The sequence below is a fragment of the Hemiscyllium ocellatum genome, chromosome 1 (assembly GCF_020745735.1).
Source record: "Hemiscyllium ocellatum isolate sHemOce1 chromosome 1, sHemOce1.pat.X.cur, whole genome shotgun sequence".
Lineage (NCBI taxonomy): Eukaryota > Metazoa > Chordata > Chondrichthyes > Orectolobiformes > Hemiscylliidae > Hemiscyllium > Hemiscyllium ocellatum.
In genome coordinates this window covers 142,028,891-142,043,287 of record NC_083401.1, presented here as the reverse complement: position 1 = coordinate 142,043,287, position 14,397 = coordinate 142,028,891, and the positions used below count along the sequence as shown (strand labels likewise).

The 14,397-nt window shown below is 37.6% G+C and overlaps 1 protein-coding gene across 13 annotated transcripts in view; it reads right to left on the bottom strand.

Moving 5' to 3' along the window:
• LOC132816629 (calcium/calmodulin-dependent protein kinase type II subunit delta) overlaps positions 1 to 14,397 on the bottom strand; it is a 311,557-nt gene that overhangs the window by 68,847 nt on the left and 228,313 nt on the right. For 8 of the 13 annotated variants that reach the window (XM_060826454.1, XM_060826470.1, XM_060826504.1 and 5 more), the window contains exons 6-9: positions 12,514 to 12,586; positions 8,071 to 8,173; positions 6,341 to 6,424; positions 859 to 953 (exon numbers count right to left, since the gene is read on the bottom strand). In XM_060826454.1, coding sequence (XP_060682437.1) covers positions 859 to 953; positions 6,341 to 6,424; positions 8,071 to 8,173; positions 12,514 to 12,586 — 355 coding nt within the window. Of the gene's footprint in view, positions 1 to 858; positions 954 to 6,340; positions 6,425 to 8,070; positions 8,174 to 11,512; positions 11,586 to 12,513; positions 12,587 to 14,397 lie in introns of all 13 variants that reach the window. The other 5 variants (XM_060826461.1, XM_060826520.1, XM_060826515.1 and 2 more) reach the window with 1 other exon arrangement.

The window sequence follows — 14,397 nt, the reverse complement described above, 5'->3', positions numbered from 1 at the left end:
AACACAACTATAGGGTCAGATTGTTTAATAACCACAAGTGCATTTTTTTGCTATAAAAGAAATATAAATTGAAAATAATTAAGATTATTTCAACAAAATGCTCAAATAATTTCTAAATCAAGTATAAATAAAGAACATGGATACTTGATTTCCTCTCCAAATCTGCCTCCGGTAAGATGCTGCCAAAATGTCTCCCAACTTAAGAGACTGAAAGTTATGTTTGTGTGAATCTTCATACTCAGAATTAACCTTAAACAAAACCAATCTACGTCTGGTTCTTATAGAGACTGAAATCAAAAAACAATTTGAATCCAATTAACTAAATGTTGCACATCAACATAATCCAGCCTTTTTGGTAACAGCTTTGTTTTCTTTCAATCTACTATTTCTTGGAATGCCAGATTTTCAGAGATGTTAACAAATTGTTCATCTAAGTAACTTATTCTTGATCAACCTGCAAGTTAAACTGATTATATCATTACACACTTGCTGATTATCACAACCTTGCTCCGGATGTGATCATGCCAGTATTCATTAGGAGCACTGAAAGTTTAGATTCGGCAGAAGATATTCTAGATCACTGGGTGGTGGAAACCTATCCACCAGGTTAGGTGTTAGGCAGCAGATAAAAAGATGGTTGGTTACAATATTAGGTTGCATGTTTTGCAGAATGGGGAAAAGCAATCCAAATGGAAAGGTATAATTTAGCTGGTATTCATTTCAAAATTTATCTTCATAATAAAAAGTGATGAATAACACATTTCTGCCTGAAAGTCAGAGGATAAAAATCCTTTCATGTATCGATAAAACATTTCAATCACTTAGAAAGAGTTAGCAGGAGCTATTCAATGTACTTACATCATAAGCACCAGCCTTGATCTGCTGGTACAGCCTGTGCTGATCTTCATCCCAGAAAGGAGGGTAACCAACCAGCAGTATGTACAGAATAACACCTGTTCAAATTAAAGAAATACTAAATACTGAATACTGCATTTGTGTGGCTGATGCAGCTAAGCTGTCTGACATGTTAAGACTGCAATAATTAATTCTGAAAAACAGAGACAGAGATATAACTGCCCAAACAAAATATTTTAGCGCAATTACTGATATCACCTTCTTAAAGCATCTTAGGGTGGAGAGTACATATAGTCTATTACTAATCTTCAGATCTTTCCAGCATCCCCACTGTGCACTGAAACCAGCAGTTACTGGGAGCTAAAAAGTCTGTTTCTGAACAGCCTTCATCTGAAATAACTTACCTTTTAGTTTTCAAGAAACATAGATTTTCAAGCCTAGATCGAAGATTTCATAACATGTTTCTTGCAAATAAGGGCTCTATCAGCACAGACAAGACTAAAAATCTCTGCCTTTCAAAATTGAGTTGAAACAGAGAGACCCAGTAGGAGAAGTCAGCATTCTAATAATTCAAGGTTATAAATGTAAATATTCAGCTTGCACACCACCTAAACAATGAGTTCAAACAGTGGAAATGAAATGAAGCGATTATAAAATAAGCAATTAAACATTATTCGAGATAGAACGGATTGTGTAAATAGTGTGACATTTAACAAGACTACATGCTAAATTAATTATCATAAATTTAAAGAACATTATTTGCTGAAATGATTACACTCTGATCTAACTTTTGATTATGAAATAGGAGTGGAAACTGATTTAGTTTCACTTGAATTCATAAAAATAATTTCATTTGAGCTTTAGGGCTTCTAGCATGAGGTGACTAGGTTTAAAAGCAGGACTTAATAAATTAGCATCCCTGGAAAATAGCTTCTTAAATTTGCTTAATCAAGTGTTGAGCTTTACTCTTACATTCATTGCCATTCTGAAGCTGCTGATTAGTGGGAAGATTAAAATCACTTCAGGAAAAGTAGGGGCTTTAGGAAAACAGAGAAAAATGAAAAATTTCACTCACACATGCTACATCAATGCAAATAAAATTTCCACAGCACTTAGATTATCTACATTAACCAGAAGGTGGGCACACACCACAAAATGTGGCAAGACAATATGACTAGGAGCTCTGACTGAAAAACTACAGAATGGGTGAAGGAACGGCAAGTGAAAACTTAACATAGATAACCCCAAGTTATTCTGTTACAGAAGTAGAAAATAAGTTAGTGCAAAACTAGCTCAGGTCCTATAATGTCCTGACGTGCAGCAGTTTTCTTGCTGCAACTGTAATGTAGGACAAGCAAAGGATACAGTTACAGTCGCTAATTGTAAACTCTATCCAAGAATTTGTGTTACAAGCATTTTTGTATATCTTCCAATTAAGGAACTTAAGCAACTTGATTCTAACTTGTAATTGTGACTGCAGTATTCTAAAACTCTGAAGCTATACCTTAATCTATACTCGTAGAGGTCAACGATTAAAGCCACATGTGTCATAATGAAAAATCTTCAGATCTAAATGACTTTGAAATGAATATTAACGCTGCGACACACAGTTCTAAACATTGAAGACATCTGAAGCCTTGGATTCAAGAATACGTAGAGGAAGGGAAAAGGAAGGGAAAAGGAAGGGAAAAGGAAGGGAAAAGGAAGGGAAAAGGAAGGGAAAAGGAAGGGAAAAGGAAGGGAGTGAGACTTGTTACTGAAAAAGTAAGTTTTATACTTCTGGATAACAAACACAGTACAGACAGTATCAGAATAATGGTGTGAGGGAAACTTTAATTATTTGATGGGATTGGAAAAGTTGGGAAAGTTGAGAAGAGCTTTGATGGAAGTATTCAAAATCATGAGTGGTTCTGATTAAAGTAGATAGGGAGAAGTTGGTAGCATCAAGAATGGGAGAACATCAGCTTAAGGTAATTGGCAAAAGAAGCAATCAAAACGTAACGGAAATTATTTGTTTATTTTACAGAGCATGGTTTTAGAGTTGACCTCCATCAACTGGTGAAGAGGTTGGCAAGAGAGAAAGTACCCCAGATTTTGACTCAATGACACTGAAGGAAAGAAATAGAGTTCAAGTCATGATGGTGCATGGTTTGGAAGGGAAATTTCAGGTGGCGGTGTTTCCAATGTACTGCTGTACTTTCCCTTTTAGATGGGTGTTTGGAAGGCATTGTCGAAGGAGCCTTTGAGAGTTACCATGATGCACCTTGTTGCCACACAGTTGCCACATTGCATCTGTGGTGAAGAGTGTGAATATTGAAGGTGGTAAATGAAGTGCAATCAAGCAGCCTACTTTATCCTAGATGGTATCAAGGTTCTTTAGTGTTGTTGGGGCTGCACTTATCCAGGCAATGCAATTACATTTCAGATTTGTGCCTTTCAAATGTTGTACTGGGGCAGGCCGCAAAATAATTGCTACAGGAATCCTAACCTCTGGTTTGCTCTTATAGCAATGTTATTTACATGGTTGGTCCAGTTCCATTTCTGTTCAATGGTAACCACCAGGATTTGGTAATGGGAAATTCTGTGATAATAATGCCTTTGAATGGCAGGAAAGGAAGATGATCAGGTTCTCTCTTGTTGGAATCTGTCATTAACTGTTGCATATACGGTGGAGAAAGTGCAGACTGCAGATGCTGAAGATCAGAGTCAAGAGTGTAGTGCTGGAAAAGTACAACATGTCAGGCAGCATCCAAGGAGCAAGAAAATCGATGTTCTGGGCATATACAATGCCAATTTTACTCATTACTTGTCAGTCCAAACCTGCACACTGTCCAGGTCTTGTTGCATATGGGCTGCTTCACTCCTTGTAATATCAACAATGATACTGAAAATTGTGTAATCATCAGCTAGTATCCCCATAACTGATCTTATAAGGGAGGAAAGGTCGTCAATAAAACAACTGAAGATGGTTGGACTTGGTGTCTGACTTTACGTTGAGGAAGTCCTAAAATGATGTTCTGGGACTGAGATGATTGGCCTCCAACAACCACAAAATCTTGCTTTGAGTTATTTGTAACTCTAAACAGCAGTGCATTTCCTGCCTGATTCCCACTGACTCCAGTTTTGCTTGAGCTCCTTGATACGCTAATTGGTCAAATTATTGATGTCAAGTGCACTCTCACCTTATCTCTGAAATTCAATACTTCTGTTCATGTTTGGAACAAGACTGTAATGAGGTCTTGAACTGACTTGCCCTGGCAGAACCCAAACATCGAGTCAGTGAGCAGGCTGTTGCTTTGTAAGTGCTGTTTGATCGTATTGTCAATGACCCCTTGTATCACTTTGTTGATAATCAAGAAGAGACTGACAGGATAGTAATTGGTGGTGTTAAACTAGCCCTGCTTTTTATGGATTGAGCATAACTTGGCAACCTTCTACATTGATGAATTGATCCTCTTCTTATCACAAAACTGGGGCAGCTTGGTTGCATTCATGGCAAGCTTTGAAACACACATTCTCAATACTAACACTGCAGTACCAAGGCCCGTAGTCTTAAGAGTATTCAGTGACTTCAGCCATTGCATGATATCACATGGAGTGAATCAAATTGCCTGAACTCTGGAAATTACGATGCAGGGGACTTCAGGAGGGGGCGGAGATGGAACATCCACCTAGCACTTCCAGCTAAAGGTGAACACAAACGTTTCAGCCTGGTTTTTCACATTGCTTTGCTGTAATTTTCCATACTTGTTTTTGGTAAGTATGCTGGTCAGTTTGCCATGATGAAACTGCAAGGTTTATGCAGGTCAAACAGGCATTTAACATTAAAAAGAACACTGACGAGAGCAGTGTGCAGGAAGTCAAGCCTCACTGCTGCACAAGTCACATCAAAATTGCAAACTTTACCTTCAAAATAGTCAATTTGTTTCTCTTTAACATTGCTGTCCTGAATTAAAGAGACTTTCACAGGCATCCCTCAATAAATTCAAAAATAACTTGCTCATTGAGAACAAACTTATTCTTTTAACAAATGGCAATTTTTAAAAATTAACTTACTATATGTAATTAAACTATATCCTCCTTAATTCCAGCACACACAATCATATAAAGACAGAAGGTGACACAGCCCTGCAATGTGTTGTACATTTGAAAAAAAACACTTTGTGAATCTAGAGACCAAACCATAGGGGTAGAATGAGTTGATGTCTCAGTTATTTTGGATTCCTGTTGACAGGATCAAGTTGCTGTTGGATGTAAAGCAATAGAAGCTCTTCAGACCAGATGGCAGATGCCAATCAGATACAGCTAAGAACCATGATATCTGAAATGCTCTCAGTTTCACTTTCCTACTTACTTCAAAAACAGAAAACATTTTAGTTGATTTTGCTTTCATGACTTTTCTCTTGCTGACAGAGATCACTTCCTTCTAGCCAGTTTTTTCCCAACTGCCATTTTTCAAGAGAGACAGAATTTGCTATTCCCAGCTTTACAGTCCTACAGTTTGGTTGGAAACAAAGCAACCTCACAGTTCAGGGGCCATTCCTAAGCAAAACCCAACCCTCAGTCTTTAATTGCCAAACAGTTGCATTTTCTATGAAGAAATCTCACATTTATTTTAAACACTTTTCTTTTCAAAATCATTTTTATAAACATCCTTTTGACTTGAGTTCCAAAAAGTCATATGTGGTAAATCATCCAGATATGTTATTTTATTTTACAATTCCCAACATCACAATGTACTTTAAGATGGAAAGCAATGTGATAAAAAGCAGTGAATGGAGAAAAAAAAAGGAGTCTACGTTTAGAGAGAAGTTCTAATTAGATGTGTAAAATTTTGAAAAGGAAGAAGGTATGAGGCAGGAAAAATTGGAATCAAGTTTCTGTCACGAATAGTGATTGTTGTGAAGTTGCCCACAGTTTGAACTGCCCCCAAATTGAAAAAAAGTAAAGCTGTGATAGTCCCAGAGGACTGTAATCCTTGCTCTCTCATTAGAGAAACTGGGCTGGTGGTGGTTTAACCTGAGAGTCACCACACCTCAGGCAAGGGGAGAGATGGAGAAGGTGGGTCCTTCTTGGTTCTCTCAGTCAGTGCAGGAATTGAACCCACACTGTTGATATCACTCTGGCAAACTAGCCATATAGCCAACTGAGCTAAGCAACACCTGTCTCCAAATATTAAGCATGGGAAACACATCAGTATATCCAGGTATACTTGCTGGTTTATGCTTGATTTTGACTATTGCACAGAGAAAGCGCTACAATGGGTTTCAGTACTCATGTGGTGGAAGGGGGAAGTAACTAGGGTTCCTGTTTTACAATATCAATAAAAGATTCCTACCAGTAAGTGTATGTTTATAAGAAGTATTAATATATGTATTTGATCTATCTGATAATGTTTCATTATATCCAATGAGCAGATTAACAAGTTGGCTAAAATGCCCTCTATATCTGACATAATGAATCAAAAACCATGTATTTGACTTACCACATGCCCACATGTCCACCGGCTTTCCATACGGATCTTTCCTTAATACTTCAGGGGAGAGGTACCCGGGTGTGCCGGCAAAACCTTTGGATTAACACAGCAATATCAGCATGGAAGTTGATTTCAAATAAATCGTGTCTTAGTACGAAAAACAGCTTTGCATTAAATGGTTGGATTTCTCTCTTTAATATCTGAGTACTATGATGCAGAAAAAGGAAGGGATTTATTCCAAACTACCGACCCAGATTTTATATTATGGGAAACCTAAATTGACATTTTAAATTAGAAAGAAGGAAAACATTTCTCAGTTATCTGTGATAAAATTTAAAAGTATTAGTATCCAGTTTGCAAATGAGACATAGAGAGCAAATAAATTGATCCATAAAATTATTTCACTTGCTTTCCTTGACAATTACTTTTAACCGACAGCAGCAACGGACACACTATTATAACGTACAACACTTAAGAGTAATGGATCAAGTTGGATCCAAAGCCTTTACATACTACTCCAATTCAGATACTATGGGGGTAATTATGTCATAGAACAATCATGTAAAATTATCAATTCAGTCACCCATTACACGCACCTTCTAACCCTTGTTTCTATTTTCATGAGAATTGAAAATTAGGACAGATACTTAAAGGCTAATATATTCCACCTCACACTTTTGAGCCAAATAATAGAGAGCCTAAATTTGTTATACATTTCTTCTGGCTGGTCAGACAATATTCTTAACTTCATGTCAGTGTGTTTGTCATTTTATATTACTTCCACAGGAAAGACAGCATCAGGGGGCAGGGGGTGTGTTGTAATCTTTCATATTAGCTGACCTTTTTGTGAAGAGTTGTGCGTGTCCTGTTTCTCTTGAAAACTAGGTTTGGTGACAAGGTGTCTACTCCAGGGAAAGCAGAGTGAGTAACAGGTTAAAAAGAAAGGATGAATGGGTGGAGTCAGGCTCTCAGAGACCCAGGTTTAAGTTTTTGCTTTCGGTTTTTGAAGTTTGGGTTTTGGACAAGCTACTAGGTACAGCACTTCCTCTGTTACTGCAAAATGTCAGAGGTTTCTCTCTACCGCTAGACTATTGCTAGACTGCATGAGAGAACAACATGGATTTGCTGAAATTGCCTTGCCAAGTGTGTGTTTATGGGATGCTGCTATATTGGAACAATAAATGAGTAGTCGTTAAAATATATTGTCTTAAGTACATGGATAGAATTAAAGTAATGCCAATTGTTTTTTTACTTATATGTTGTTAACTGTGGAGTGAAGATTTCCTTAATGCTTATTAGCTTGACCAATCAAATCAGATCTGGAACATAGCAGCTGACGTTTACCTTTAAATAACATAAAAGTCAGGGTCTAGACTATCTGCTTGATATGTTTTGAGGGGGTTTGGTCTGGTCCATAATACTTTCCCAAAATAGTATCTCACTCCTCTACTTTGGCATTTCTGCATTGTTCTCCTCTTCTGGATAGAAGGGCAATGTGCTCAATCACTTGGCTGGGGAACTGCTATGTAAGGATCACAGACAGCTGCATTGGATACTTTACAAAATGGCCCTTGGATGGAAAAAGGGGATTATCCCAGCTATCCAAAGTTGCTTTATCAAAAGTCAAAATAATTTTCATTAGGAAGACCCTAAAAGTTTCTTTAAATAATGTCTTAAGATTTAACTTCATTTCTTAAACAATATTAAGGCAAAAGTAATGAAAAATACATTTTACTCACCAAACCATGCTTGCTGGTCTCCTTGGACTTCAATTGCCAAACCAAAATCGGCCAATTTCACAGCAGCTCCTTTCAATTTACTAGCAAGGAGCAAGTTCTCTGGCTTTGGTTCAAAGAAGCGGATGAACAAAAATGGATTAAGAAAATCTCCAAATTATATTTCTTCTTATATCTTATAAACTATTATTTCCAACCAAATAATCAAACTCGGTAAATCTCCACAAAATAGTTACCAATGCATTAAAGATCAGAAGTCTCATTAAAAGCATGAGAAACAATTTTTTTAGATTACTTAGTGTGGAAATAGGCCCTTCGGCCCAACAAGTCCACACCGACCCTCCGAAGAGCAACTCTCCCAGACCCATTCCCCTCCATTTACCCCTTCACCTAACACTATGGGCAATTTAGATTAGATTAGATTACTTACAGTGTGGAAACAGGCCCTTCGGCCCAACAAATCCACACCGACCCGCCGAAGCGCAACCCACCCATACCCCTACATTATCCCTTACCTAACACTAGGGGCAATTTAGCATGGCCAATTCACCTGACCCGCACATCTTTGGATTGTGGGAGGAAACCGGAGCACCCGGAGGAAACCCACGCAGACACGGGGAGAACGTGCAAACTCCACACAGTCAGTCGCCTGAGTCGGGAATTGAACCCAGGTCTCAGGCGCTGTGAGACAGCAGTGCTAACTGCTGTGCCACCGTGCCACCCATGGCCAATTCACCTGACCTGCACATCTTTGGACTGTGGGAGGAAACCGGAGCATCCAGAGGAAACCCACCCAGACACAGGGAGAACATGTAAACTCGACCCAGACAGCCACCCAAGGGTGGAATTGAACCCGGGTCTCTGGCGCTATGAGGCAGCAGTGCTGACCACTGTGCCACTCTGCCGCCCCATTTTCATTCAATCAATTGCACCATTCTTTTACAAGGATTAGTAATGGCATATAAAATATGTTCTTCAACTTCACTTGTAGGTTTATAATTTAGTCAAATAGTAACAGAGCGCAGAGAATTAAACAGTGTAAGTACACAGATTATTCCCCTGGTTGCTCAATGACAGTCAAACTAAATCACGATTATCAATTTGAATGAGAGCAGTTTTCAGTTGTAGCACCTCATCTAATTTATCTAGAGGGCATTTTCAACTGAAATCCAAGCTATTACAGCTTCACAAATCTATAATACTTTGAAAGGTTTCTCAACCGTTACTGTTTCTCTTGCTCATTTAGCATTCAGAAACAAATAAATCTGAAACACAAATTTATGCAATTAAACAGGCATTAATTCTAGATCAAATAGAATGTTGAAAAGCCTCGAACAAAAACAAGTACTACACATTGTTTTATCCATTTAAAAAAAAGACAAAACAATGTCAATTAATATTTGGTAAATACAGTGGCATACCATCAGAAATGCCAATGAACGGGTTAATACAGAGTTTGTCTTCTACTCATTTAGCTGAAAACTAGTTGGGAGCTTTTTGTAATATCTTGTCACCCTACAGAACTGAAGATTGCAGGTGCAATTGTTCTGAATCACCAACTTCAAATCAAAAAGATTGATGCTGTGAAGAATTGCACATTATAAGATGCACTTACTTTTTGTTTAGATTATATGTATAATTGTTAGCAATTTTAAAATTGGTTTTCACTCACCCAAGTCGTATTATTAAATATAATCTTTATTTTTAAAAAATCATGCAATTAACATTCAAAGAGCTTTGAAACACAAATTGTGCTTAATTGCGAATTCAATGGTCAATTGTTCAATCTCAGGAATAAGAGGCAATTTAAACAGTTTATCCAGATTACTTCTCAATTTGAGTTTATATGGAAACAAATCATTTCCCCAGCAAGAGAAACCAGCCATAACCCAACTTGACTCACTTAAATCTTTGGTTGACTCTCAGAGGGGGCAATTTGTTTGTGCAATGATGTTTCAAAGTGGCAACAAGCAGACTACATTGAAATCCCAATGCAGACAATGCCTTCACCATCATAGCCAGCATGTGATTTCTCTCTTGTTAAAACCCCGTGTGGGCCATGCAGGTAGCAGCTGAAGGCATTGTCTGGCCCTGGGAAATTCCGGCAGTCTGCATAATGCTGTTAGAACTGATGGCATGCAAACACATTTTTTTCCCCTATCGTATTATGGGCAGCAGCAACAAATCAATCAAAGGGATGCATTAGAATAAATGAATATATATAGGTGTAAAACAGACTTCAAAAATGAAAACCTATATTTTACAGTTCTTGAATAGTTTCAAATCCTGCTCCATTCAAGAATTAAAATTTTGATTTTACAGAACACCAAAAAAAAATCCTGAAGTTATTTATGGTGATCACTGCTTGAGGTAGCTCAGTATAACATTCTGCAGGTAATATGGTTGCTGGTGCAATATGCAAATGCAATATGAAAGTCACTGAAAGGCCAAGTTAATCAATTTAACACAACCGTAAAAGGTTGTTGAGATTGAGCAACACACAGTGGCTTGACATTTTAGCAGCAAAATTTATGAATCAAGTACAAAACATGTGGTTCAGGGTGAAGAGTCAAGTATCTGCAGTCATGCATGGAATATGGCAAAACATTTCTGCTTCCAGATGTTTATTCGGGCTTAAATGTATCCCCCATCATAACTAATGCTTCCAATATTTCTCTCTCTCTCTCTACTGCAAGTTAAGTCAGTCGTATTAATACGATACGTCACGGAAAGATAGAGGTACTATTTGCATTTTGAAGCAGTGACTAGTGTAGGCAAGAGGCAAATAATTTGGAAAAAAAAGAGTAAATGAAAGAGCAAGAAGCGCATTATAAATACTTCCTACAATGTAACTGTTTGTTTTAGATCATACTTTCAGGCAAATAATCAAACTAAATTTGAAAATGCACAAGAACATTCTTTTCTGGACATTTACCTTAGCTTTTCAGAACTATTTAATGATATTGTTGGGCTTACTAAAGCAAATGGCAAGTTGCTTCTGACGGTCAATCACTTTCAAGTAAATTTCTTCAAAGCAGAATCAGGCTTGAGACCTTAAAATTCACTAAAGCTGAACTGTTTGTGGTCTCTGAGCCTACGTAATCAAACAGTTTATCAAACCTTTCTGGGGCTGTGTCTGAAGGATGGGTACCATCAGTCGCCACTTTCAAAACTCAGGCAAGAATGACTGAGAAGACGGATAAAAATTAGATTCAGAATTGCTCATAATTTTTTGAGAAATTAAAAGATGCTCTTGCTTCACAAATATATTTCCCTCCTTCAGCCAGTGACATGTTTTGGGGACACAGATTTTTGAGTCAAAATAATCACTAGGTACCTACACAAGTTGCCATTCACAGTAAGAAAGTTGAAACGAGTTTTGATTCCACTTCATGCATGACTGCAGAACAGTGTGAACCGTTCAGATCATCTTCAAATCACTCACCTTCAGGTCTCGATGGACCACACCCATCTGATGGCAGTGAAGCACAGCCTCCAGGATCTGCTGAATGCAATGACTGCATGCAAACACCAGGGGTGTGTGTTAGTTCCAAGCTGACACTCACTCTCTGTGTACTGTCGGAGAGACTGGCTTCGTGGTCAATAGCAAACAACTGGTGTTTTGTTGAATTGTCCTTAATGGACCTAAACACAGGTGCTCCAGCAGAATAACCATTGGCACATTAACCAAGACTTCACAGCTTCCCTGCATTGAATTAGACTTACAGGCACCCTCTTTTGAGCTGCTGACTAGACACTCAGTGGTCACCATAAAGATATAAATCAGCCAATAAGAAAACAGCAGCAGGTAATCACTTAGTTTTTTTAAGCAGGTAGCATTTAGCTTGGTAAACATAATGGTTACCATGACACTACCTTTGAAAAATAAGTGATTGTCAAATTGATATTAGTCATTCTCACTTTTTCATCTTTCAGTAATACTTTTGTTAAATAATGTAGTTTGTAAACAATGAAGGCAAAAAAGAGCTATTAATTTAGGTTAAGAGTGTTGACATTTTAAACATTTTATTATTCCTAATTTTTAATGACCGCCTATACGTATTCCATTGGAGTAACATGTGCCCAGTTGTATAAATAATTGCTATCACAGTCCAAGTCTCAGAACAGAAGTGGTGTTCATTCACACGCAGCAATGCATCATTAGCAAACTTTTTAAAGAAATTGCTACATATTTACACACCCACACCCTTCACCATCATAATCATAATTCAAACAAGTTAATAAATGTTCATTGTCCTGAACCTTAAAACTAGAGAAAGACTTTGCACAATTGATTTTCTTCAGCCATGATGCACTGCAGACATGTGGACTTGCAAGTAGGTAAAAGGCACCATGCAGAATATGCTGAGGCAAGGGCGATCTTTAAGATTGTTTTCCCAACCCTATTAACGTATTTCTGCTTGCAGTTCATGGGTAAATACTGACCTTCAGGTCCCTGTGAACTATGCCATTAAGGTGACAATGATTTACACTTTCTAGAATCTGCTGTATACAATGACTGTGAAGAAACAAGGGCAGAATGGAAGGGAGAAGAAATTTAGGGTACATATTCACAGCACACACATAGAAAGTTCACAGTACTGAACAGAAATTCTTCAATTGCAACTTGAAAAAGGAATAAAAAACAGTGACGGTGAACAAAGCCACACTTAAGTTTTTTTTAAAAGCATCACAGTCATCATTGAGAACAATTTCTAAAAGAAATCTAATCAGCTAAAAAGCAAATTTGATCAAAAGCTTTATCGATAAAGTTTAGACATTACAGATGATTATTTTAAACATTCCGGACAGACAAACACAGCAAGTTGCATTTCATAATTTAATAAAGCCATGAATTCACTAGTACTGTGTATGCCAAAGTTAATCTTAGTGTAATTGTCATAAAATATAATTAGCACTATCTTTTCTTTAACCGGCATACACATATGAGAGATATATTCATAAATCCCAACTACATTCATAGGACAGTTTTCTGTAATGAATGATAAGCTTGGAGAAAAAACATCAACTGTTATGGATAAAATGGCGGCAGAACAAATTAGATGCAAGTGGGACAGGAACTGATGGTACTGAAATAAGGTCAGTTTTGCAATTTTAAAAATGTTGGATTAGCAACTACAGTGCTCATCTCACTCTTCAATGAAAGTAGTATAACCTTGACATACAAAGTGAAAATGGCCATCGTCCTAGATTGGGGAAGGGATGGATGAAATGAGGGTGGAGAATTTGGATCCCTATCCTTCATCATCTCTAAGTTATGTGCAGCTATAATTGACCTTTACCTGTGTGTAAAAGCCTTTCCTCAGAAGTAAATTCATACACTTTTCAAAGACTACAACACTGGGATTTCTAGCACAATAAAAAAACCATAAATGCAACTCCAAATAACATTCAGTCAAACAACAATAAAAAAAAATTGGTTTCGTTTCTGTAAATCAAATATCTTTCATGGAAAATGAAGATCAACATCAGTCTTACTTAATCTAACATCTTTCTTCAGCAGGCCCACCTCCACAGAGGTCAGAGATCACTATAGTAAAGTAGATATTGGTATTGGAAATCTAAGAACCTGAATATTCAGGGTACTTGGAACATGCTCTGGTGAAGAGAATATTGCTTTGTGAAAATTTAATAATTGTTCCAGTAGTGTCCTTGAAGGGAGTTTAAAATAAATAGTTCAAATCTTTGCCAATGAGTGGCAACTGCATAGTGTGCTCTGGGCTCCAAAATGCAACAAAGTAGCACAATTAAATAAGTCTTAATCATTTATCAATTTTTCTAGTCTGTTTTGAGACAAGTTCAGCCAGGAGTTGTTTCAATATGATAACAATGACCATATTTTACTGCCGTACAGTGAAGTACCTAGAAGACCTACCTCCCTTTCATGCAAGGTATTTTCCTAAGAAAAGTTAAACTGATTGAAATTGGACATAGAAAGAGGTATCACAACTGGTTCACAGCATTCAAGACAGTCTGCCTTCAAAGCACGCAGTTCACACTAATTGTGTGCCAAAATAGAGCAAGAGTGAGAAATGTATATTTATATAAATCCACTGGGCCACAGTTCGAAAGTAAAAACAGAAAAAATACTTATGTCTGGTAACTCTACCATTCCACCAATCCCTTCTCCTGTGACCCTTCTTCTCCAAACACTCTCCTATGGCCTGAGGCCCTAAGCATTTCCAGGCCATGGGTGAATGCATTTGCAGCAACAGAAACTACCTCCCAGGTGGCACTGCTAAGTGATACAGTGAAGCATTTGGCTTCTCATTAGCTGGTAACTTCCAGTGGATGGGATTTCTGGTCATG